The following is a 24,065-nucleotide window of genomic DNA, read 5'->3' as shown; positions in this document are numbered from 1 at the left end:
GGCCACTTGTAAATACCGGTCTATGTCACATCAATATTAAAGAATGAGGTAATTAAGAGACGTAAAAAGGGGGGGGGTGAGTTTTCTGCAACTCACAAGATGTCGCCCAACATAGCATCAAGCGGTGCACAAAGTCTTAATTAAGCCAGGCTAAAAATTGCCACACTGCGTTTCGCGTTTAATCCATGCACACAGACTCAAGTGTCCTGAATTAGTTTTAAGGCAAAGTTGCTCCTCCGGGTACAAACCAAGGACACGTCTCGTGCGTCCCGCTAACCTTCAAGTCCAGCCAAAGTCAAGCAGGCGCAGCGCGCTGCTTGTTGGAATGAAAGCGTAAATTGCGTTTTCGTTTAAAAGGAGAGCGAAGGAATGCGAAGGAGGAATAAGGGAAAAGTAAGGGCTCCTGCCATTACAAAACGTGCGCATTCACTGCGCGCTCTTGGCGCGAAAACTGAGCTATCGCTCGACACCGTGAGCTATCGCTCCGCACTCTGCCAATTCGTGACAGCGCCTTCAAGCGGTGTCGGTGTGTTGCCTGTGGTGCAGTGGTAGATTGGGTGGTTTCTGTCAGCAAGGGGACTGTCTGGCAGCCACTTCGCCACAACAGCGCTATCGCTTGACAGACTTGGTTTAAGAGCGTTTACCCACGGCAAAATGTATGGCTACCACAACGTTCATCTTAAGCGCACAAAAAACACACGGACCCAGAAGACAAGCGGGTGTCCTTGTCTGCTATGTCCGTGTGTTTTTTGTGCGCTTACAATGAATGTTATGGAATTCCAACTAGCCCGTACGCAAGCCCTTCTTTATCTATGGCTACCGTTTCATGTATGTATCGTGTCCGAGACGCAACGCACTTTCCTTTTTAGGCATGTCCGCCCTCAACGCTGGCGAGAAATAGCGTTTGTTCATACCTTTCTCTTAAATTTCGGGTCAACTCTATGTCTTGGGGTAAAACGTTTTGCTGGTCATCCACTGTCACACAGTGTAACGCCTGAATTTTTGGCATTATCATAATTAAACAAAGCCTATAACCTGGGCCTAACGTCAACTTTGGCGTTAGAAAAAAATACCAGTCTAGCAAATATTTCAAGTAAAAAATACTTGAAAAGGCTTCACATTTGTTAAAGGTGCACGCCAAGTGGGATAAGTTTATTTGTAGGCGCCTTTGCATATATCCTTCGCGTAAATGGGGAAGCCACCTCCGCAGATATCGTAGTAATGGATGATGCACTCTTCTGGGATGGAGTCCTTCACATTTTCTGCAACCCACAGTGTGCATTCTGCAGAAAAAAATTCAGGCGTTCGTGTTATGGAGCTGTTATTCATATGCGTTTTATTTTCTCATCTCCTTGAAACCTTGTCCTCATAATTACAAGAGATGAAGACAGCGGGGGTAAAAACACGCGAATTGTACATCATACTAGTAGCAAAAAAGAAAAATACAAACACATAGCGAACGAGCGTTTCTTTACATATACTGGAATGGCAAGAATCGCCGCATGAGGTCACGCAAGAAAATGTGTGGAAACCTGTTGAATCTTGTCTAACACACGTTTCAAGTTTCAAATTTATTTGGCAGCACACACTTACGTATTTTTACACAATTATAGTTGCTTATTATTATTATTATTATTATTATATTATATATTTATGATTAATATATTTATCACGAATATTTTTACTGCCCCCTAATGCACACGTAATATTAAGCTGGTCAGGCACATATAAATTACAACTTTGGGGCGTAGGCTCGTGTAAGCTGTTTACCCTATAGGCGTGTAAACAATGCTGATACAATTAAATTTGAGCGCCCAAATTCAGTAAGAATTGGTTTTTTGATCGTGTCATAGCACGTAAGCCGATAAAAGCATGCTCGTCGCAAAGCAATCGCCTAAGCTTCTATGATAACTGCTTTTTGTGGTGTGGTCCGTAATGAGCTTCGACGCTCACAAAATGGTTTCAGTGAAGTACACCCTTGTTACATCTTAGCCTGCTTCGGGATTTAGAAAATGTAAAGGTTATCCAAACAACCACCAATACAGGTTTCACCAACCAATCTACCAACCAATAAAAAAACCAAGGGTTATGAATTTTTTTATACCTTAAATGGCTTACTCAGTAGTTTCCGGGAAATGTTTACAGGGAAGTGTTGCTTTCTAAAGGCAATTTTGAGGACTAAGTAGCAAGCTATGCCTTCGACAACAATCTTTTCAAATTCGAGCTCTCAAACATGACGACCATTATGGGATTTATTTTTGCTCTATTTCTGATCGCAGACTGTTTTTGGAGGCAACAACAAAAAGGCAAAAATACGTGATTAATTTTTGCTCAGTAAGTCAACGCGTGTGCTCCAATCGTGCTTTACAATACGACGAAAAGTACGCAATCACCAAGTAGAACTGTTGCAACGCAAAATGGCGGTCAGACTTTAATTTGGACATGTTGGGCCTCTAGAAGGCGACGCATTCAATGTATTCGACGTCTTCTTCCACATAATGTTATTAAATAATGATTCTGTACAAATAGCGATTTGCAACTCTAGAAGAAAATACATAGACTTATTGAAGATCACTGCAAATGAATTGCTTTGTGGGATCTTTATAGCAATTTTTTAATGCGTACTGAGGGATCCTGTTTGGTTTTTGTATTTTCGGGTGTGCGAAGGAGCGAGAAAAACCTGGATATGGTGATGCTGGACGTGCTTTACATTATAGCGCTGAGGAAGATCTACAAACTCTGCTCCTGAAAGGTTATGACGTGTACCGTGTCATCTACTTGTAGAAGAAGATGGCGTACAGTTTCTGGAGGACTGATAATATAGCTCTTGACCTGATTTTCAAGATTTGTTTCACAAGTTTTGTAGGCCCCGTTTCTTAGTTCTCTAGGATAACGGAACGCATAATTTGTATGAGGGGCACAGGATTTTATTGCCTCCTAGTTTAGCTGCAAAATAGCTCAGCTAGGAGGGGGGGGGGGGCGGGGCCGGGGGCTGTCTGTAACTACCTGAAAGGGAGCTGCGATATCACAAAAATCGAGGTTGGACATCAGAAGCAACGGTGGCGGCACATGACGATTCAAGATAGAATTGCCTGGCGCTTTTTTTAGCATTTACTGTGGCTGTAAAATATGTTTTCTTGCGTTATCACCTCGAGAAGGAAATTTTTCCACCCTCTTTTGTGCAGCCCCACGCACCGAGCACACACAATAGGTTGCATTCACTGGTAGGGTACTATAGTGCCTAGAATATATATTATGGTACGCATGTGGGCATGGCACCATGTATGTACCGCAGCGTCTGTGTTACGTCGGGCTCCACGAGGTGGCGGTACTTGGTCGTGCTGGGGAATGATGGAGCACAGCAGCTGACAATAACAAGAGCTATTTGACGTTCCAAAGTGTGCCCCACCGAACCAAAAGGAATGTCTCGACGCCAAATACTGTCCCCCAGAGCACCCTATGATCGACCGATCTTTAGGCATGGTTGTGATGGTCGCGCGGCTGTATAGAACGGTAAAATGTTCCCAAGCCTTGCAACTGCGTCATGATGAACCAAGTCGCGCGCGTATGCTACTGAAAGGCCACCGTTCTAGTAAATTCTGTCCCCTGTTCAAGGAAAGCAACAGAAATATTGGTCCAACAATTTTGACATGCGCTAGTCAAGCTCAAGCGATTTGTTCAAAGGGCGCTTGCGATTCGCCAGCGCTTTCGTCGACTTCGGAGTGAGAGCAGTGCGAGCACGGCACGGCTCGGAAGACCGCCGCCCATGCAGTAGCTGCACGCTACCATTCGTCGCACGCCTAAAACATTTTTTCAAAAGCATGATTTGATTTTTGTACTCAACCCCGCATTAGAGGACATGTGTCGAGATGCGTGGTCGCAGGCGACTGCAGCGTTGGTGTCTATCACGCCGTGTCCCTTTCCTTCAAAGCCGTGGTTTCAGTCTCCAGCAATGTGAAGTTCTCGAGGGGAAGGACAGCGCCACCACATAATGTGAGTGCGATAATTAAGAGATCGGTTAATACCGTGGCCGAGAATCGGTTTGAAGCGGGGCAATCGACGCACGCCAGTGTTTTTGTTTGTTAGTTTGTTTGTACCGCATGTACCGGCACAGCGGTACATACATGGCGGTTTTCAGTGTTGCCAAGCAAAGAAGTCGCCCGCTAAACATTCCAGTGAATACTGTCTATAGAACACTATTGCGACAGCCACCGCAAAACGTAACATCAGAGGCGCCCCGTCGGGTGCCAAAAATGCGCACTATTCAATAAACAATATTGATAAGTTATTAATTTTGAAGGGCGGATCTACTGCGCGGAAACCATAACACCCTTTTCGTAAAGAAACCACTATTTTGATTCTACAGGGATAAGAAATTTGATTGTAAATGAAAAGGGACCAAATATCACGTTAGAAGTTCCAGAGACGCTGTGTTCACTGCTTACTAGCTTTTGCAGCCTGTAAAGTGCATTGTTATTAATTCGTGTGCCCAGTGCGTTCACTATCCTTCCCTCTATTTTCCTTTCGCAGCTATGGCTGCGTACCCGCGTTTTTGTTCAAGACTACATTAACACAAAATTTTCTTTGGCTATTCCTCCAGATTCATCATTCTGCATATTTTCCTTCCTAAACAGGTAACGTGATAAGGCACTAGAGCTGCGCGTACGGGTGATCACCTGTCTACTACTCACACGTGGTCACCCCGAGAACACCCGTGCGTAGGCAATGCAACTCGATCTTTTGAATGAACAGGGAGCGTGCGCAGCGCGAGCCGTGAGCTCCAAAGAGAACTCAGAACCAATCCCTCAGACATTTTTCAGCGAAGCCGTTCAGAAAATCGTTATTTTGTGTGTCTGCGGTTAAAAATACCAAGAAAATGCCGAGCGCCGTGAGCGCCTCCCTTGTGGCTACCGCTAGCCAGTTAAACAAAATCAAGAAAATGCCGATGGTGTGCGTGTGCCTCGTGGTGGCCACCCAGCATCCCCGGCGCAAATTTTTCACGTCAAGCATACCTACTAGGGAGATTGGCCTAGATTGGTCCCCAAAAAACTCCAGTGTTCGCCGTAATCGTGGCAACACGTGCTCGGAATGAGAAAGGCCCGTCATAGCGTATACCCCTTCAAAATGATGCTCAAAGAAGCAAATAGGCTGCATTCGTGAACTAAAACCGTCGGGATGGTAGCCAAGGTTGCGTACAGCTTCGCTGCCTTCAGGTCTTACGCGTTAGTGGGAGCTTGCTTGATTTAGGTTTCATAAGCCTGTGCACCAACGTAAGCGCTAACATCAATAACCGTGTAATAGTAGTAGTAGTAGTAGTAGTAGTAGTAGTAGTAGTAGTAGTAGTAGTAGTAGTAGTAGTAGTAGTAGTAGTAGTAGTAGAAGCAGTAGTAGTAGTAGTAGTAGTAGTAGTAGTAGTAGAAGCAGTAGTAGTAGTAGTATAGTAGTAGCAAACGTTTATTAAAGCAAAAGGAAAAAGGAAAAGGGTGGTGCGGACGCGTCCCTAGTTCAGGATGCCTCTTGTCCGAGCCGTGAATCAAACATTAGACAAAACTTTTGATTACATAAATTTGAACGTCTGCATTGTATCTGCAAGTTCTGTTCTCTGTATATCAGGCTTTGACATATATTGGATTGCTGTAGGCGTGGCAAAAACAGCTTCTGAAGCGTCAGTTTTTAGACAATCTTGGCGAAACATCATTGCTAAAACGTGAGAGTGCTGCAACAACCCTAACCACCACTGTATCAAGCCTGGCTCAAATAGCCTCCACAAATATTTAACGATTGGAGCATCATGACAGCCAATAGAATGACAGTAGAAAGCGCGGCTGCAGTGACTTTATGACAGAAGATTGCGCAATTGTTTGTGAAGTGACTTCCAACACCCTTATTCCCCATAACGTCTATTCAGTGTAGTGACGCAGTGGGTCATGTGTTCTGAGCACAACGCGGAGCCCAATACAAAATGAAGGAAGATTAGTATCTCAGTTCATAGCGTGGAAAGCAGTCAGCTACTGCACCTCCGATAGACTTAGATGGTAAGGCAATTACGTTTGCAAGACTGAGGGTTCTGTAAAATTATCCTGGACGTATTTAGCACGTTCGGGCATGGGTTACTCTAAAGGCCATGTCCTACTAGCGCTGACTGTAGCAAAAAAGCAATATGGAAGAATAATGGTGTGCTTGAGCTTTTTGTGAGTGTAGGCTAAACACATCTGGATCGCGCAAGCTCTGAAACCTTCGACGCCTGCAATCCAGTGGTCGGAATATGCATCATACCTGCTTAATTTCAAACCCCCATAAATGCGAAAAGACTGCTATAAATCGGAAATTGCTATCCATGAAGCTCCTCTTTTTGTGCTCCCGCAGTTTAACCAAAATATAACCGATGGACGTCTGACCAGTTTCAATTTTGTATCCTCCTGCAGCAGACAGTGTTTTATGGCGCCCAAGTGGATCCACCGTCGAACAAAATTTTATGCTATTTTACATTTACTTTTTTAAACATTACAGTATTTTTTTATTTTCTTTGCTGTATATAAAAGCGACTGTAGAAACGGGGTAGAAAAGTGTGCAGAATGTACGTGGTATTAAATGGTGCAATGTTTCTTACGGTATCCAAAGTAGGGAATCTCAAGAATGGCACAATTCTTGTAGTCAGTGTAGTCGAAGCGGCCAACGCGAACGGTACTGTCTGAAAAGAAAGAATAAAGCAAGTAGCTCAGCATGTTATCCCCGGGAAAAATGGTGGGCCATATATTAATCTAATGAATTTGTCCGTCACGTTGTTATCTATGCCTGGCTAATGTCATGATGGTAATTGTTTTTCTCTATGCCTGGACGTATGATATATTTGTGTTATCGTCAGCAGCGACTAGGCATGTGAAAGTTTGGTATGAAGTATGTTCTTCTTACCCGACATCATTTTTTTATTGACTAAACTATTTTGTTGTAATTTTGGCACGTGGCGAGGATCATTATAAATGCACTACCACATGTAATGAATTGAGAAAGCAGCACCTGCACAGCAAGGGGAAATAACATCGTGCCGAAACACCTGTAAAATTACTTACAAAATTGGTGGGAATATTGTAATGCTACCATTGAGACACCGGCGAGTGTGACTGTGTCCTTTGTAAAACCTTGAAAGATGCAATTGTACCTGTTATGACGAAATAAACTTTGTCGTTGTCATGTGAAACTTCAGATTGCAGAGAACACCGCAATTGTGAGCGGTAGTAGTTATTTTGGAATTAGGTGACAAGCCGTACAAATAATCTTGTCTTCGCACCAAACCCAATACTCACATTTCTGCAAGGATGTGAATTTATTTCCATTTATCAGCTTTCCTGAAAGTTTTAGGAAAAATAAAGCGGTCATCTACCTGAAGCAATGTCGCTTAGCACGGACGTGAACCTACGAAAATATAAAAACTGTGCAGCGTGTTAGACGCTCATTGGCTGCCTTGGCCAGAACGTTCCGAGTATCATACACTACCACGTTGTTAGTACCTGAAAGATCGGCCTTGCGTACGTTACGCGGCTGTATGAATACGCCCTAAACTATGCTTAGCTTTTACCGTGCAGTAGATGTCCCTCCAACGTATCCGACATTGACAAGTGTAGCCAAGGCATTGTTTTTATCAGATCATCCTGAAGGATCTCCACAGATCGCCGTTTCCTAAGCGCCACGGGAGCTTCATGAGGGCAAGCGAAATGCTAATTTCTGCATGTCTGGCCAGCATATTCATTTACCAAGGTTTTATGATGACCATAATGTAATTACTGCGATCCATTTATTGTTATGCTGGACTCTGAACGTTGCGTTCATATTTTTCAGGAGCGTCAAACGCACAACTCCAAATAAGCGTTTCTGTGCAAGGTAGAGTCGTCACTGGGGCGACGTACTGCTTTTAGTGCGTGAGCGTTTCATAATGAGTGTCACGACACGTGCAGTGTAATGCGTGTATCTGCACATGAATGCAAATTGGCGCTTGCAAAGCATCTATTAAATAAATCAGCGTACGTGTATAAGATTTTAAAAAGACTGAAATTAGGAAACAGAAAGAACAGCACCACATTCGTCTTGTGAGAGCCAAACACTGCAATTAATGTCAGTCGGAAGCGGCTAAAAAAAGAGTTTCGAAAATACAAAACTAACGTAGTGGCATCGGATCTATGTGCTCCTGCGGCCTGAAGAGAAAGCATATAAAAATAGAAAGAAAGGCAAAACTGTAGCCAAGGTACAAAGATCGATCCAATCTAACGCTTCTAAGTCATTAACAAAAGGAAGAAAACAAAGAAAAAAATGCTCTGTCTGTGTTGACGTGTTCTTTTATCACTACCCAGGAAACGTAGGTTCATGAAACTGGAAGTGCCGTCAGAATGCTTACGCAGTGGCAGCTGATTCTCAGATTTTTTGCATCTTTATTCTGTGCGAAAGGTTGAACGTGTATTGTTTCTTCCGTCGCATGTGCTCGCTGTGCCTTCTGAAGATATGCTCGCTTTTCCCGTACAAGAGTTGCAAAATAAGCTTTAAAAGTTCTGCGTTTCGTTCTTTACCTTCTACTCTGAGGACCGGTTCGTAGTCATGCATGTTGTTCTATGAGAAGAAATGTTACCGTGGCTGAATAATTTGGGGATAAAAAGGCAGACTGAAAAAAAAAACCATGCATCCTTTCATCTCGCCACGACTATCATTGAACGCGAAGTTTTCTCGTGAGGGATTCCTTGGTTGCCTTCTGAGTTAGGACTTCGACTAGCGGGCAGTTTGTACTTGGACTCGTTTTACTTTGACTTTCAATGACTTTCAGTTTGGATTTTCAATCACAGCGGCTTCGACTGTGACCCATTGTCATTTCATTTCGCACGAACAGAGCTTCTCGTTCACCTTATGTTGTCTTTAGACGGAGGGGAGCATACTTTTTCTGTCTAATTTTGCTCTTCCTTGGAACCCTATGCAAATCCAAACTCCTTCGACAGTGTCGCAGTGGCGTATCCGGATAGACGTCGCCTTCATAATGCGGTGAACCCTGCTTCTATTTGGACCACGGGAAGCGTTTTTTCCTTGAAATTCACCCACGTGTATCATCATCCTTAGATATAGTTGGCGTTCCTGCAGTGCGTTTTCGACGCGACATACATCAGCGAGACACACGAAGCTTCGCTTTAAAAGTGGAAAGCGCCTAGGTAACTTGATCCCAGGTGTGCGCGCCGTTGGGAATCGTCCCACCGGTTTCCGGTGGGGAATGCGGTAAAACCAGCAGCTCGCTTCGAATTCTCCTTATACTTCGAGGAATAAAACTCTCGTTCGGGAGAATAAATGAAACTCCCGCTGATTTCTCCGTGTTGTTAAGGGAGCTATGCAAAAAAATACGAGTCTGTTCTATTCAAAAGATTAGGCGTTTTACAGTGCCCAAGCGCTTGTGCGGCAGCAAACGATGCTTTATTCACTGAGAAATGAATCAATTTCAGTGAAAGTTTTCATTCACCCACCAAATTATGTGTTTTGTGACACCGGCGATGACATAACATGGACAGGTCTTCAGGCGAACGTTAGTACACCCTTTACTGCACAGCAGACTCCGCGACGTTGTTTACTATATGTCCTCCTAGGTGGCGCCACCATACGGTGCAGCAAGGCATTTCGCCCTCGCTTTGTTTCTGACCGTATTTGCACCTGGCTTGTTTTTGTTGCGGTTGGAAACAATCGTTTCGTGAAACATCGGGTATGATGTGCGGACGCGGTCACGTAAGACAATGTTGCTAACTCTAGTCGGTCAGTGTCGTCTGAGACAACCACAAAATGCCGGACTGCTGTGCAGCTACAACAAGCATAGTGCACGCATTAGTAACAGTGGTACGCACTGGTACTTCCATGTTTACGTGTACATTCGTAACTTCGATTGTTTACCCAACAATTCTTAGGGCTATAAAATGAATAATCGTTAAATTTAACCAAAAATAGCTTGTTCTCCAAGCTTGTAAACCGTGCCAAACTTCGTTTGCTTTTGCAGGCCTCGGTCAATCGCACAGCCGTGCATTTTGCGGAAGAGGTTCTACTGCGGAAAATGAGCTAGTGTGTCGCTTGGCCATTCCTCCTTTTCTCTAATTATATAGCTTAGTTGAGCAACGTTTGCGTTAAAAGTTGCATTATTATAATTCTAACGAAGCCATCTTTCGAAAGAACCAAACTTGCGTTTTGTCTGCGTGGGCCCTTTTAATACTATGTGACTCCTCGTGCCCTCGGCTTGGTTGCAAGAGCCACTGAGAAATTCTAACACTTACCCGGTTGTGCAATGAGCGGTTCTGAGGCCGCGCAATCACGAAGATATTCAGTGACGGAGTGTTTATTAGACTAGTTATACATTTTTTGTTCTACAGCTACAAAAAAGAGCGGTTTTTGTAGATTCGAGCACAACCTTTTCAAATTTGTTTTCGGTAGTTTTTAACGGAAAAATGCAGTGGGCATACGTTGCAATGGTTGCAGTGTTCTGTAGCAGGGGGAACGTTTCAGGGGAAATTACAGATTTTGTTTTTGCTTGCCATAATAATATACTCTAACTACATTCTGCGCTGCTAAGAAGTTAGCGTGTTTGCCTTTCATAAACGGAAACATAACAAATTAGGCAAATCTTTGGATATGTAACTACAAATTTGGTATTTGTATAATTACAAATGCCAACTTTGAAGAAAATTTCTCAGGCGCTCGTGTTTGGTTTTTATGCCGCTACTCCGCCACTCCTCATGCATGGTCCCGCGACATTTCATCACACAGATTTTGGGGTACCACATAAAAAAGTGTGCTTGCGTACCGCCGTACATTTTGCACAAATGTATGAACCAAAATAGATGCATTAAAATAGTTATGAAGACACCATCCAAATTTAATTCATCAACCGAACCTTAACAAATAATCGAGACATTTAGCAAAACATGTTAAGCAGTGCCCGCTGCCAGCAACTTTCCGGCACCTTTTATATAACGTCACATTGTCTTGTTTGTGCACTTGGCTGCCGCCGACCTACAGCTTGTATTCACTGGCGAGGCACGCATGCAGGCAACCATGTGAGTGCGCCGTCACTGGTTACGTCGGGCTCCACAGGATGGCGCTACTTGACCGTGCTAAGCACACAACGTGTATTGGATGTTCCAAACTCTACCCCACCGAACGCAAAGTAATGCCTCCAGTCCACAATGTGAGTGCGATTACTAACATCTCTGTGTACACCACCGTCGAGAATCGGGTTGAAACCGAGCAGACGACCCACGCCGGTGTTCTTTTCACTTCGGCGTGCGGGTGTAGTGGCCCAAGCCGCGCCATGTCCGTGGCCGTTTCCAGCGTTGCCAAGCAAAGAAATTGACCACTAAACTTTTCAACGAATACCACCTATAGCCGCAGCCACGAAACATGACTAAGCCATCGTAGTGGGGGCCTCTAGTTTCGTCTGACCGTATCATTTCACCGCGAACGCACAGCTAAAGCACCAGTAAAACTGTTTTAGTGTCAGCCCATATGACGTCGCGCATTCCTGTAATACGTCACTGCAGCGCGAAATTTGAAAAAAAAATTATTTGTTACGTATTTATGTTGTAGAATTGTCTTCCGATGCTAAAATGAAGCTGACTGAGTTACCAAAGGCTACCTTTTTCAAACTGAACAAACTTGTGTTCGTCTTTATGACCACTTTAACATCTTCAAAAAATAGATTTGTACCTGAGCCAACGGTGAACCGAGTGGTATCCGGTGTGTCACCTGGAGTATGGTGGAACGGTACTAGCTGCCTGAAAAAAGCAGTACGATTGTTAGAAATTGTCCTCATGAGATTGTTTTTTTTCACTGCCTTATGGCCTTCGGAATGTGGTAATGCCGTGAGTAGAAAATTAGAGCGCATTACAATGCATTACATTTTACTTGTCATGGCAATCAAGAAGAACCAAAATTGTCGGCCGCGGAAAAAGAGTAACAATGAAAAAAAAAATACAAATTAAAAGTTTATTCTTACGAAAGGAGCTATATCCAGCGGTCTTTCTTATTCGAGACCGCGGAGGACCCTTGGAACTTTGTTGGTCAGATAATATTTATGTTGTTTTACCGGTATAAATATAGAGATTCTCAAGAATTTATTGGCCATAAATTTTCTAAAAGCTATTTGCAGCACGGAGATGACAATATGTTGACCCTGTGTTTGCTTTTGTAGGCAGGATAAATGTGAAACCATGTTGGAAGAAAGGCTCGATCTAATGATTGGGGCACTGGAGCTTGTCTATTTTGAGTTTCGGACGCACCACGGATATCCAGATGCTGCTCCGGGTCCGAGAAATGCCTAAAAAAATTCACAGCATATCCACGGGGTGAATGATGAGGACTGGGCGAAGCTCCTGAGGGGAAATCATCGGTAAAACCGTGACTCTTCAGTGAAAGTTCGCCCACTATATCTGTGTCCGAACGTAACGTCTAGAAAGTCTCGCTTAAACCGCGCGTCGGCTCCTTGGGGCTGAGCTCGCCTGATGCGTTTTGCAGACGCCTCACGAGCTCTCACTGCATCGGGGTCTGCCTGCCGATACGCGCGCTTTCTCGCCGCTTCCCGTTCTCTGACGTTTTGGAGATCCTCTTTGCGCCGCAGCCGTGCCGCTTCGCGTACGGCAGGGTCCTCGCGCCGTTGCCGTGACGCTTGGGCCTCTCGTTCTCGAACGCTGGGATCTTGGCGGCGTCGTCGCGCAGCCAGACGACACGCTTCGGCCTCCCGCTCTCGTACGGCAGGATCTTGGCGGCGGCGTCGCGCAGCTTCACGGAGCGCTTCTGCCTCGCGGGCTCGCACATCTGCAGCCTTATCCATCGGGCGACTCCGAGCGCGCGCCAACAGCGAACGGATTTTATTACAACGCTCCCCGCCATCTAGTAAACAATCCAAGAACTAAACTAGAGGTAGCCACGCCGTCTAGTAAACAATCCAAGCGCACCTTTTCATCATATACAAGTACCGCCATCTAGTAAACAATCCAAGAACTAAACTAGAGGTAGCCACGCCATCTAGTAAACAATCCAAGAACTAAACTAGAGGTGGCTACATACATGCGTCGAGGATGGACAGACCCACGCCCTAAGGAGCTTCGCCCCTAAAACAACATGCCAAGTTGTTTCTCGGAGGTCCGCGGTGAGCCCGGGATCGTAATTCGTAAAGCTACACTGTCAATATGTCTGCCCGCTTTGGCGGCACGGCACTTGAGCGATATTGAGCGACTTCAGCGGGGCGCAACCTCCAGTAAAGTCTGCCCGCCAGGGAGGAGGCCCAGAATGAACCACATGCTATGGGAGTGCTCGGGACTCTTGGTGTAAAAAATTTCCCGGCATTTCCCCGAGGGGAAGAATGTGAAAGTGCGAATGCAGGAGTTGAATTTGCGCGGTTCGGTAATGTTCGCGAAAGAGAGATCGCACACACACACACACAACTACAAAGAAAGAAAGATGCATTTATTCACAGACACAACGACAACATTTGTGTTGTCGTTGTACTTGATTGCTAGAGCGGATCTCAGCTTTGAAATTTCGTGTCAGTACTCCTTTAAGCGGGTGCATTAGCCCTTCTCACGCCCGATTCCTGGCCAATCCCCCACGTGGGTATGTGCCATGCACAGACACCTATTTGTGTTGTCGTTGTACTTGATTGCTAGAGAGGATCTCAGCTTTGAAATTTCGTGTCAGTACTCCTTTAAGCGGGTGCATTAGCCCTTCTCATGCCCGATTCCTGGCCAATCCACCACGTGGGTATGTGCCATGTCAGCGGCCAGGCAGCGCGCGCCCATCTCCCCCCGTTGCCAAGGAAAACGAGGAGATTCCTGGCCAATCCCCCACGTGGGTATGTGCCATGTCAGCGGCCAGGCAGCGCGCGCCCATCTCCCCCCGTTGCCAAGGAAGACGAGGAGCGCGCGCACCCGCAGCTGTTGCTATGTGGACGGACGGCGGTCAACGGAATTCAGGGTCGCTTATAAAGTGCATTCGCACTTAAAAAGAGCCGACCTACCGCCGAGCATCAAAGTCCTCCAGGAGTGGGCACCGCCTCCTCTGAGGCGGGCTCACCCAAAAAAGACTGTCATGTCGCTCTGGTTTTTTGAAAATACCATGGGGATACACAAGATGATCTAGATACTCTCAGCTCCTTTACCGCCTTCCCCATCCCTTACTAAACATTCAGTCATCCCTTGTAAATTGATATTATATTAATTATAATTTGTCATTGGGTAGTAGTATAATTGGTGCCAGAACGCCTCGACGTAAACTAAGGTTCGTGGAGATAATCACGCAACAGTCCCAGCACGCAAGCTCATTTCACCAAACAACTATTTCTCATCAAACAGACTATTCCTCACGGCTAGATTCTTTAGCGATTTAGTAAGTATATTCATCGGATCGCTTGAGCAATTCTCGGAATGTTCCAGCAGTGGTTTCCTACCATGGTCTTCTTTTTAAGGCGGAAACCGTAATTTCTTCAGTCTGCGAAAAAGTGTCGTTTTTTTTTCTTGCTGTGCGGTCAAGAAAATATCCGTCGTAGTAAAAAGATCGATGAAAAGCCATATGTTCTATCCAATTAAATATGATCCTGGGTCAGCACAGTAGCCACTCGGTAATTTACGAACTGTGCTATCTCTGCACATTACCAGCGCAGAACAAAAGTTGAGGTCGTTGATGATGTTCCTTTCTTCGTGGCGCGTACCAGCTTGGGGGATTGGCAAAGAAAACGGGAGCTTTGCGGAGCAATGTGCGCTCTTCAATAAATTAAAAAAAAACTATTAATTTGAAACGTCAAAGATGTAGAATAAAGCTTTCGGCGCGACACTTGTGCGTGATGGCACGTGAATCGAACAGGTGCTCACTAGCCCCTGATTATAGGGAAGCTGTGGCGAGTGCCAATCTGCTTGCAGACGAAATTCGCACCTACGGATAAAAGAACGAACGCGAAGAATGCAATGTAAGTTTGGTGAAGCAGCAAAGAAGTTGTTAATCAGTACCGCTTTCGCCATCAATACACGAAAGCAGCCTTAAGTGGCTCGAGGAATGTTTTGTGTTAACATGGTGGGACACTGTAGTGCTCTTTCAGAAATGGTTTTGGAATCCGTTGGGCTCGGGCGGTTGTCGTCTCCTGTCGTCGTTTCATGTAGTCACGGTACTAAAACCCCGGGACACTCATTATCCCACGCCACACGCTAGAATGTGTGGGGATCGCGACTTTCACGCGAACCCCTTTCTGGCTAACTTCCCATCGCGGCCGGCGCGCAGAACGCGCTTAGCTCGCGCGAAGGGAACCACACGGGAGGGCGCCAGCGACCGGACGGTTTGTTGTCGCCCTGGTGGAGGCGTTGACCCTTTTCCCCTCTGCCTTACCCGAGAACCAGTTCTTCCTCGATACTAGCGCCACCAAAAGGCGAGGTGTGGTGGGTTGTCGGATGACGTGAGGACGCTCTCTTGTCTTGGGGATCCGGTAGCGCGCGGACGTTTCGGCGCGCTTGTTCTGACCTGGGGAACGCGCCACAATGGGACGCGTCCGGACGAGCTGGGAGACTGCAACCGCGCTCGCACTCCGCCGCGCTCCGCTGCTCCGGTATGCCATCGGTGAGCCGAACCATCTCGATCTCTAGCGTTGTTTAATGTCTCGCTCCCAGTGTTACCGTTACGGCCTACGATCAGTCTGTATGCAGTATATTTGATTTGCACTTTGCAATAAATGCTGCCATTGATGTTTTGCCCTCGCCGCCTCCTGCCTTTGTCTGCCTCCGCAAACAACGGACCCGTCCGCAGCCGGCGCTCGCAAGGCATGTTTGCTGAGTGCGGACGGCTGCGGTGTGGGAAATCACTAGTGTGTGAAATGTAGAACCCCACATTTGGCGCCCCAACGTGGGGCCTTGTTTGCGGAGACGAGCAGGAGGCACGGCAGCATCCTTTGTTCTGGCGTCGGACGATCCGAGGACAGACAACAGACTTCAGGCCTAACTGATTGGAGCGAGTTATTAGCAGAGGCCAACTTTTCTGAGAGTGAGGCGAATTATTTATTGCTGCGGCGTTTTTAATTTGTTAAGCGCCGAGTTTGCAGCAATCGTGTATATGGCAGGACATCGTTGCCTGTTAACACGTGGTCTCCGACTTTTTGTCCGGACGTTGTTTATGGAAACAAGGGTTTCCGAGTTTGCATCCACGCGAGGCCGGGAGCCCGCGCCGTTGTGTCAGCCCGAAGTGAGTGTGTACGGAAGCTGCAATTTGGGTCCGAGTTTTCTTTCGTTTTGTCGACTCCGGGAGTCGAGGCTCTGGGAGCCGTGTGGCCGGGCCACGTGTGCCGCAAAAGGCTAGCTGGTATTGCAGCCTGGCACGGGCGCTCCGATACCGCTGAATGCGGTAGGCGCCGTTCGCTCATAAGCTGCTTGTGTTGCAGCGAGCGAGTAGGACCCTAACAAAGCAGATGTCTCCTCACGGCTGCACGTACGGGCACGTTCAGGGTTTCTTTCGTTTGGTCTGTTTTATTTTGGTGTGTTGTTGGATGCGGGTCGTTTGCCGAAGTGAGTGACCCGAAGGCTTTCGCAGCCGGTCCTCCCAGACGAAGGCACGACCTTGGGAACAATGCGAGGGCGCACGGAGCGCTCCCCCTCTTTTGTTGATCGCCTCGCGCGAGAGAAAGGAATCTCTCCCGCCTCAGGAAAGACTTGCTTTGACCCCTCGCTGCTTGAAAAACGGCTTTCCGCAGCGTAGTTGTTTTTGTTGTCGCGCCACGCGGGCGACGGGACTGAAGGGGGGCCTCATACCTCTTCCACTGACGGGGAGAATTACGCGAGGCAAACTTTGCGCCCGCTGATTGTAACGTCGCAGGAGCCTTCTTGTTCGGCTCGAGAGACCAAGCTCTGTTCGCGTAAATAAACTACGCGCCACTGTGTTGAAACGTATTTCAGCATTTTTACGCAAGCGGCGTTCATGTGTGTGAACATAGGGCTGTCGTTGGGAGCAAGTACTGTTTCCGCGTTCATGTGTATGAACGAAGTGTTACTGATGCGAGCAAATAATGCTTTCGCATTTGTGTGGTTAAGCATCGCGCCGGGCGGTCGCTGCGACCGTGTGTGTTCTTTGTGCCCTGTACCGTATAGGGTTAGAACAGGTTCTAGCTCTGTTGACATTTCCAGAGCGGTTGCATTGCTGACAAACTTAGCAGTTGAACCGTCAGATTGTGTCATGTTGTTGGTGCAATCGAGTTGGTATTCTCCCTACCCTGCACGCTGCAGCGTTAGGACACTGGCGTGCTTTGTTGACGTTAACAAGCAGGTAGTTATGCCGATGCCATGGCAATTGTGATATTCGACATCGAACCACGGGATGAATGGGATTAAAGAGCTACTGCAGCCTGTTATTCCTGTCCTATACATTGTAGGGTTTGGACTATTTATTGGGCTTTGTTAACATTAACAGAGCGATGGCAATGCTGACAATTCGGCAGTTGTCGTTAGGATCGCACCACAAAGGCGGTGCGATCTGAGAGCTATTTTTCTGCCGTACACTGAAGGTGCGGGGAGTCTCTTTGTGCAGCTAAGCCAGCCGGGCTTGGACCACATGACGAAGCGTGTTTATGCTGCTGTCTACTGTTCCGGGCGAGCTGCCGAGCCTGCTGAAGCGGTCCGGTGCGGCATGCCGCCACCAGCCTGGCTGAGAGAGTCGGCAGTCTCTGGTCGCTCGGCGGCCACGGGCCAATGCGGATGTGCCGCCACTTGAGCAACGCTTGCTTGGGTTGGCTAGTGCGATTCTTCCCGGTGCTACCTGCCTGCAAACATCAGCGGGTGGCGACCGGGCCTGCTGGTACACTACCAGCGGTAACATTGGACGAGTGGAAGCCGGCGTAGGCAACACGATGCAGTGACTAACGATTTAATCGACGAACGAACTTTTCGTCGCCTCTAGTCCTGTAGTCAGCTCTCACCGGCGTACGCAAGGAATTTAGGAGGGAGGGATGTGGGGATCGCGACTTTCACGCGAACCCCTTTCTGGCTAACTTCCCATCGCGGCCGGCGCGCAGGACGCGCCTAGCTCACGCGAAGGGAACCACACAGGAGGGCGCCAGCGACCGGACGGTTTGTTATCGCCCTGGTGGAGGCGTTGACCCTTTTCCCCTCTGCCTTACCCGAGAACCAGTTCTTCCTCGATACTAGCGCCACCAAAAGGCGAGGTGTGGTGGGTTGTCGGATGACGTGAGGACGCTCTCTTGTCTTGGGGATCCGGTAGCGCGCGGACGTTTTGGCGCGCTTGTCCTGACCTGGGGAACGCGCCACAATGGGACGCGTCCGGACGAGCTGGGAGACTGCAACCGCGCTCGCACTCCGCCGCGCTCCGCTGCTCCGGTATGCCATCGGTGAGCCGAACCATCTCGATCTCTAGCGTTGTTTAATGTCTCGCTCCCAGTGTTACCGTTATGGCCTACGATCAGTCTGTATGCAGTGTATTTGATTTTCACTTTGCAATAAATGCTGCCATTGATGTTTTGCCCTCGCCGCCTCCTGCCTTTGTCTGCCTCCGCAAACAACGGACCCGTCCGCAGCCTGCGCTCGCAAGGCATGTTTGCTGAACGTGGATGGCTGCGGGGTGGGAAATCACTAGTGTGTGAAATGTAGAACCCCACAAATGCAACGCGTACTAAAAGAGCTCACCGGGACACTCGCTTTTCAACACCTCGCGCTAGAACGCTGCGTGCTTCAAGGACACGCGACTTTTTCAGCAAAGCTGTATACCTCTACCCCCCAACGGCTTCATCTTCACGGGCAAAAACGCTAAGGCGCCAAGAATCATTTATACACTGCATGCTTCGCCCCTTCCAGGTTTCACGGGAGTGGAACCTGGGGAGGGGCGAAGCATGCACCCGCCAGTAAACCGAACAAAAATGCAGCCGCGATTTTTGTTCTGTAAACAGAACAAAAATCGCGGCCGCCACAGGTTGTTTTGGCTTCTCACAAGGGAGTCTGGTTTTAATAATCTTCATGCGAATATAAAACTGTATACGATCAAGCAATATGGGCAACGAAGTCACGGGTCTTACGCGTGCGAACAGAACATATGCTACCTATGCAGAGCCAGGAATCTCTTCGGACACGGTACGGCCATGAATGGCGTGCGCGTGTGTACCTAATCTAATATAAAAATGTAGTAACGTAGAAACCATCCTATTTAATGTAGGAAAGGTTTATCTGGTGCAATGTAGTTCAATTTATAGGGTTTAACGCGTTGAAGTTACAACTGGGCTACAAGGCGCGCCGTAGTGGAGAGCTTTGGCTCAATTTTGGCGACCTAGGGATCTTTATATTGGTGTAAATCTCGGCACCAGGGTGTTTCCTCATTTATCCGTCTAAAAAGCGGCCGCCGTGGCTGGGCTCGAACCCGAATCATTCGGCGCAGCTGCATAACGCCTTAGCCACGGCGCCACCCCGTTGGGGAATGCAATGCAGTCGATTGAACTGCTAAGTTAAACCTGGCATTTCTGACAAAACTATTTTGGTGGGCACAGTTTCAACCGCAGTGGACTTTGTCGAAACCAACTGTAGTGGGCACCAAAACCTAAATAAAAACACCATAAAGCCTGAAACGTTCAACAGAGAAACAACAAAGACATTTGTCGTTACCACAAGTTCAATAGTTATACAGCTTACCGTTTATTGCTGTCTTCTCCTGCGATCGACCAGATATAGGTCACAGTCTGAGCATCGGGGTCATAGTCCTTCCGGCGTGCGGATAGGCACTCGAAAACGGAATCGTTGTTTGTGTCCATGATACCAATGGGATGCTCAAAGGCATCAAAGATCTGTGTGCAGAAAACGCTCATTCACACATAAAGCACCTGTGGTAAGAAATCTTTTCCGGGTCGGTAGTGCTTTCAGAATGTCAATGAGCCATTAACAGTGAAAAGCACGGTATTTAACGCAATACATGTTCAGCTTGTACAAGAAAAATTTGTTTCTTTAACACGCGACAAAATCCTTTTATTTTTATCAAACGAGCTGAAAACAAACTTCTAGTGCTTTGTTTTTGAGACCATTGCCAGCTACCGGACTTCACCGGTTATTTTTTTTTCTTGAAAAACGAGTTCATTGAGAACTTCGGGCAATTTTGACCATCACGTGCAATTGTTTTCAAATAACCCCCGGTAAAGCAACAGATTATTAGTCATTTTTCGCTTTGGATGATTTTAGCGCCGCGTGAGTTGTAGGAAACGCATAATTTTAAAATACAGTCTGGTTGCTAATTTATGTGAGGGATAAAACCAGATAAAAAAGAGTGTTTTAGCCTATTAACGCTTAACTTTTATGACTCATATGATGAAGTCTAAGCAACAAAAGACTAAATGCCAAATTCAAAAATGCTCTTCATCTTACGAAATTTCTCAGCAAGTAAGGAGCCATCGTGCTTCCTCGACTGAGGGAAGTGTTGAAGGAGGCATTTAATTTTAAAATAACCCCTTGCCCTCGACCGAGTGACCCCGCAGAGGGGAGGGGGAGCGGTAGCTCTCTCCAACCCGAGCGGGGAAGCAAGGGCGCAGGCTCTAGGGTGCAGCCGGGACGACGTCCAGGCCGCGCCACGGCTAGGATGAACGTGTCGTGAGGGGGTCGTCCGAAACCGCTCTGCAAGCGATTAAATAAAGTTGTTATCTCTCTCTCTCATTCTCTCTGCCTTCCCTTGAGTAACAAAATCCTCTCAGCAGCTATGAACCATTCGGGAACTCGTGGCTTATCTGTGACCTATAAAAGTATGTATTTGCTTACATCAGTAAAAAGCTGTCACATATCACAAACATCGCAAGTTTTGAAGTCCACACGACCATGTGAGACTGTTTTTGCATTCTACACACACGGTTTGAATGCTCTAGATGACTTTGCAGCCAAACGTAGTTTCTCTAGCAACATCGAAATATTTACTGCTCAACTGTAGTCAATTTTCGCGCGGGGCTCATCCAAGTGTTCGTGTTTCCGGGAATCATCCGAGGAAAGTTGTATTTAACGTAAGATAAAAACATCTAATATATTGGTACTCCTGAAACGCCAACACCGATCTTTAGGTATATCGAGGTCCAAATCAAATTCTCAGTCGTTTCACCGTCTGATCGAGTTCCCCTTGTCTCGCAAACACATCACTGTCGCAGACGGATACGCGTGCACATCACCTCACGCGAACATAGTCGTACAGAAAGCATGCCTAATAAAGTTGTCAAAGCTTTTATTGCATATGCCATGTTCATTATAGACGACGCTGCTAGCTCGCCCTGGTATTGTTGCATGTGTGTAAGGCAGTGACAGTGAACATGCTAGATCGCTTTGCACGCGGCCGCCACCACGACCGGGAATCGAACCCGCGTCCTTGGGCTCTGCAGCACAACGCCATAGCCACTTAGCCGAGTGAGCTTAGGACGCATGAAGGTAGACCTGTGCCTACCTCAAGAAAGAGACGCTCCAACACAGGCCTCACTAAGGGTTCCTTACTAACCTGCGCTTAAACCGTAATGAAATGGAGCCTGGCTGTGCTTGATTCATCGCCACTGAGGGAAGGAGCGTTCAAAACTTTGGCCCTAAGGTACTCTGCAGCACCAAAATATGAAAGGCGATGTATCAGAAATGTTGCGAATGCTGATACGGTGGGACCGTTCATCGGTGAGGAAACAATAACATCCAGAGAACCATACAAGACCGTCAATGTTGCCTGTGCGAATGGTGATATTATGCAGTGTAATTTTTGTTTAGTGTTTCCCATATATATATGAACAACGTTTAGGTCAGCTCGTTCGGAATAGCGCATTCTAAATATAGCCTCAAAGGCTATATGTTTTGAGAACTTATTGCTACCTGTTATGCTGTAGCTTCATCATGGATTGTAGTGGTTATACGCTTACAGTATTAAACTCGACCCTCGGTGAAACTTGGAAACCTCAATACCAAGGCGAATACAAAATGAAAAAAGGACGTCACTATCGGACTAAATTTCCCCAGTGTCACGGGTGCAGGAACCTCAGCAAAAGATCCATATTGGCTGAAGAACAAAAAATTTGAAGAAACGAAAGTTGGGTTCCGAAATTTATTACACCCGAGGGAGCCATTTTTGGTGTTTACGTTTACGCTCGCGTCAGATTGATGTTCCAACTTTGGCGCACGGTTCAATTCAACTTAGGTGAGTTGAACCGTGCTCCTCTGCCCTAGTTTAGGCATGCCGCGTTGGAACATGCACGAAATCAATTTTGAGCCCATGGAATTTACGTTTCTCTCTTTTGAGAGACATCCACAATGGCAGAAAATAGAAAGCCCCACTTCTTGCTCAGCACCTGAACATCGTAGCCGCTGACCAGCTGGGCCGGTTGGAATTTGAAAACTGACACGTCAGCTTACGAGTTTCCTGATTTGCATCCTAAGTCATTAAATACGGAATTCTTTCCTTACACAACTTATATTACTTGAGGCTGATACTTTATCATGCTCTTGGAATAAGACAAGTAATGTAATGAACTGAAGAATGTTTGTTAGCCCAGTACATTTTGACAGTTGTTGGGAGGACTGCGTAAGATACACACAAGATAAAGGTACTGGGTGCGATACAGGCGACTGCGGAAAATTAGTTACCTTGAAACTGTCTGGCAACTCACGCTGAAGTTTGTGAGGCCCTCTGGCTCCTGAAGCTGCACCAAAAAGGCCGGAAAATTGGACAAGAGCCACGAATAGCACTACACGGCCGACCATTTTGCACTGACGTGATGTGCTCTATTTGCAGCTGAACTTCACCGGCCCCTTTATTTCGCGGTGGTTTTATCTGTGATACCGACAGATCTAAAAGTGCGATAAAGAGGTATTTGTTACGTTTCATACACAATGAGAATGTAGGCCCACAAAAGCAAGCAAGAATTTCTTACTGCTGACAGGTGAGTGATTTGAAATTTACTGCAAATGAATTTAGTGAGGAACAGCTTTTTGGGTATTTGGCACTGCTACAAATGAGGTCACTCCTCCTTCCTATTGCAGTTGGACTTTGGGAAACATATTTGACAGCTGTCAAATCCAAAACGGTGTAGAGGTATAAAAGCAAATGGCTCTTTTCTGCAAAATGCAATTGGTCTGCTGCGAAGCCTGTGACAACTGTTTGACTCGGAAGTCAATCAGAAGCAGACTGCCATATATTTGTACGACAAGACTAAAATACACGGGCAAAAAATTTGCTCATTACGTAACGCTGTCGTCTAGGATATGGGGGAGAATGGTGTAGGGGATTCATTGCGCCACTTGTCTGATGTTAATTAAACTTGATTCCCGCATACCCTTAAGGTGGTTTTGTTTCATTGTAATTACAATTGTTGATCTTATTGTTTCTTTCTTTGTAAATTCAAAGTTCTACAAATATATTGAGTACAGGCTTTACTCTTGCGTTTTGTCGTTGTTTGTGCCCGGTGTCGAGGCTAACGGTTCTTATAATGGGTTTACAAAGACATAATTGAGGTAGGAGCGAGTTTAGAGTAAACCTTTTTTTTTGCTTAGTCTGTGTAGGATTGTGGATGAGGGCGCACTGGCGCGATGTGTTCATAAGAGGCAGTTTCAGCTCCTTCGCCGCATTAAATTGGGTGTTCTAAGATGGTGCCAATGTGCAGGACCGCTTGAACTACCGCATGTGCCCGCACGGCGTCTGTTCAGCTTCTGTTTTTCATACTAGGCCAGTTAGACCACAATGCGTGTCGTCACGGAAGTAGCTCGAGGGAGTGCCCCATAAAAATGTCAGAGATGCCTTTTGGAAAAATAACGACGCGATAGAGTCCGGCCATGATGATGATGATCATCAGCGGGTTGTGTGCACAGTGCAAAATGAAGTTATTTCCCGGAGGACTCCAGTCATTTCTATTCTGAGTTTTCTGTGTCCATTCTTTGCCACCGAGTTTTTTAAATCGTTCTTCCATCGAGGCTTTGATATTGTTCTTTTTTGTTTAGGGTGAATTGGTAGCCATGCTGCTGAACAAATGGTACACCTGTTGTCCTTCACAAGCTTTGCTTATCGGGCTCAACCGCAGCACTTTCTCCTTATTTAAA

General features: G+C 46.6%; 1 protein-coding gene across 1 annotated transcript; it reads right to left on the bottom strand.

Moving 5' to 3' along the window:
- Positions 1 to 1,120: 1,120 nt before the first annotated feature.
- On the bottom strand, positions 1,121 to 22,807 carry LOC144152640 (uncharacterized). The gene is made up of 5 exons (XM_077683986.1): positions 22,617 to 22,807; positions 19,665 to 19,816; positions 11,713 to 11,780; positions 6,611 to 6,691; positions 1,121 to 1,283 (listed from the first exon to the last, which is right to left on the bottom strand). Exons 1-5 carry the CDS (start codon positions 22,731 to 22,733, stop codon positions 1,153 to 1,155), a joined length of 549 nt encoding a protein of 182 aa, XP_077540112.1. The 5' UTR covers positions 22,734 to 22,807; the 3' UTR covers positions 1,121 to 1,152.
- Positions 22,808 to 24,065: the final 1,258 nt, after the last annotated feature.

The sequence above is a fragment of the Haemaphysalis longicornis genome, unplaced genomic scaffold (genome assembly GCF_048455015.1).
Source record: "Haemaphysalis longicornis isolate Haplotype H1 unplaced genomic scaffold, Haemaphysalis longicornis Haplotype H1 scaffold_9, whole genome shotgun sequence".
Classification (NCBI taxonomy): Eukaryota; Metazoa; Arthropoda; class Arachnida; order Ixodida; family Ixodidae; genus Haemaphysalis; species Haemaphysalis longicornis.
Note: the sequence above shows the minus strand (reverse complement) of the source record. Positions and strands in the feature narration are given on the sequence as shown.

What these genes read in the sequence shown, in the direction of transcription:
- LOC144152640 (XM_077683986.1), bottom strand. Translation starts at nt 22,733, where the DNA reads ATGGTCGGCCGTGTAGTGCTATTCGTGGCTCTTGTCCAATTTTCCGGC. An exon ending in AGTTGCCAGACAGTTTCAAG is followed by an intron (nt 19,817 to 22,616) that starts GTAACTAATTTT and finishes TTCTGCACACAG; the next exon opens with ATCTTTGATGCCTTTGAGCA. An exon ending in TCGGTTCACCGTTGGCTCAG is followed by an intron (nt 6,692 to 11,712) that starts GTACAAATCTAT and finishes CTTTCTTTTCAG; the next exon opens with ACAGTACCGTTCGCGTTGGC.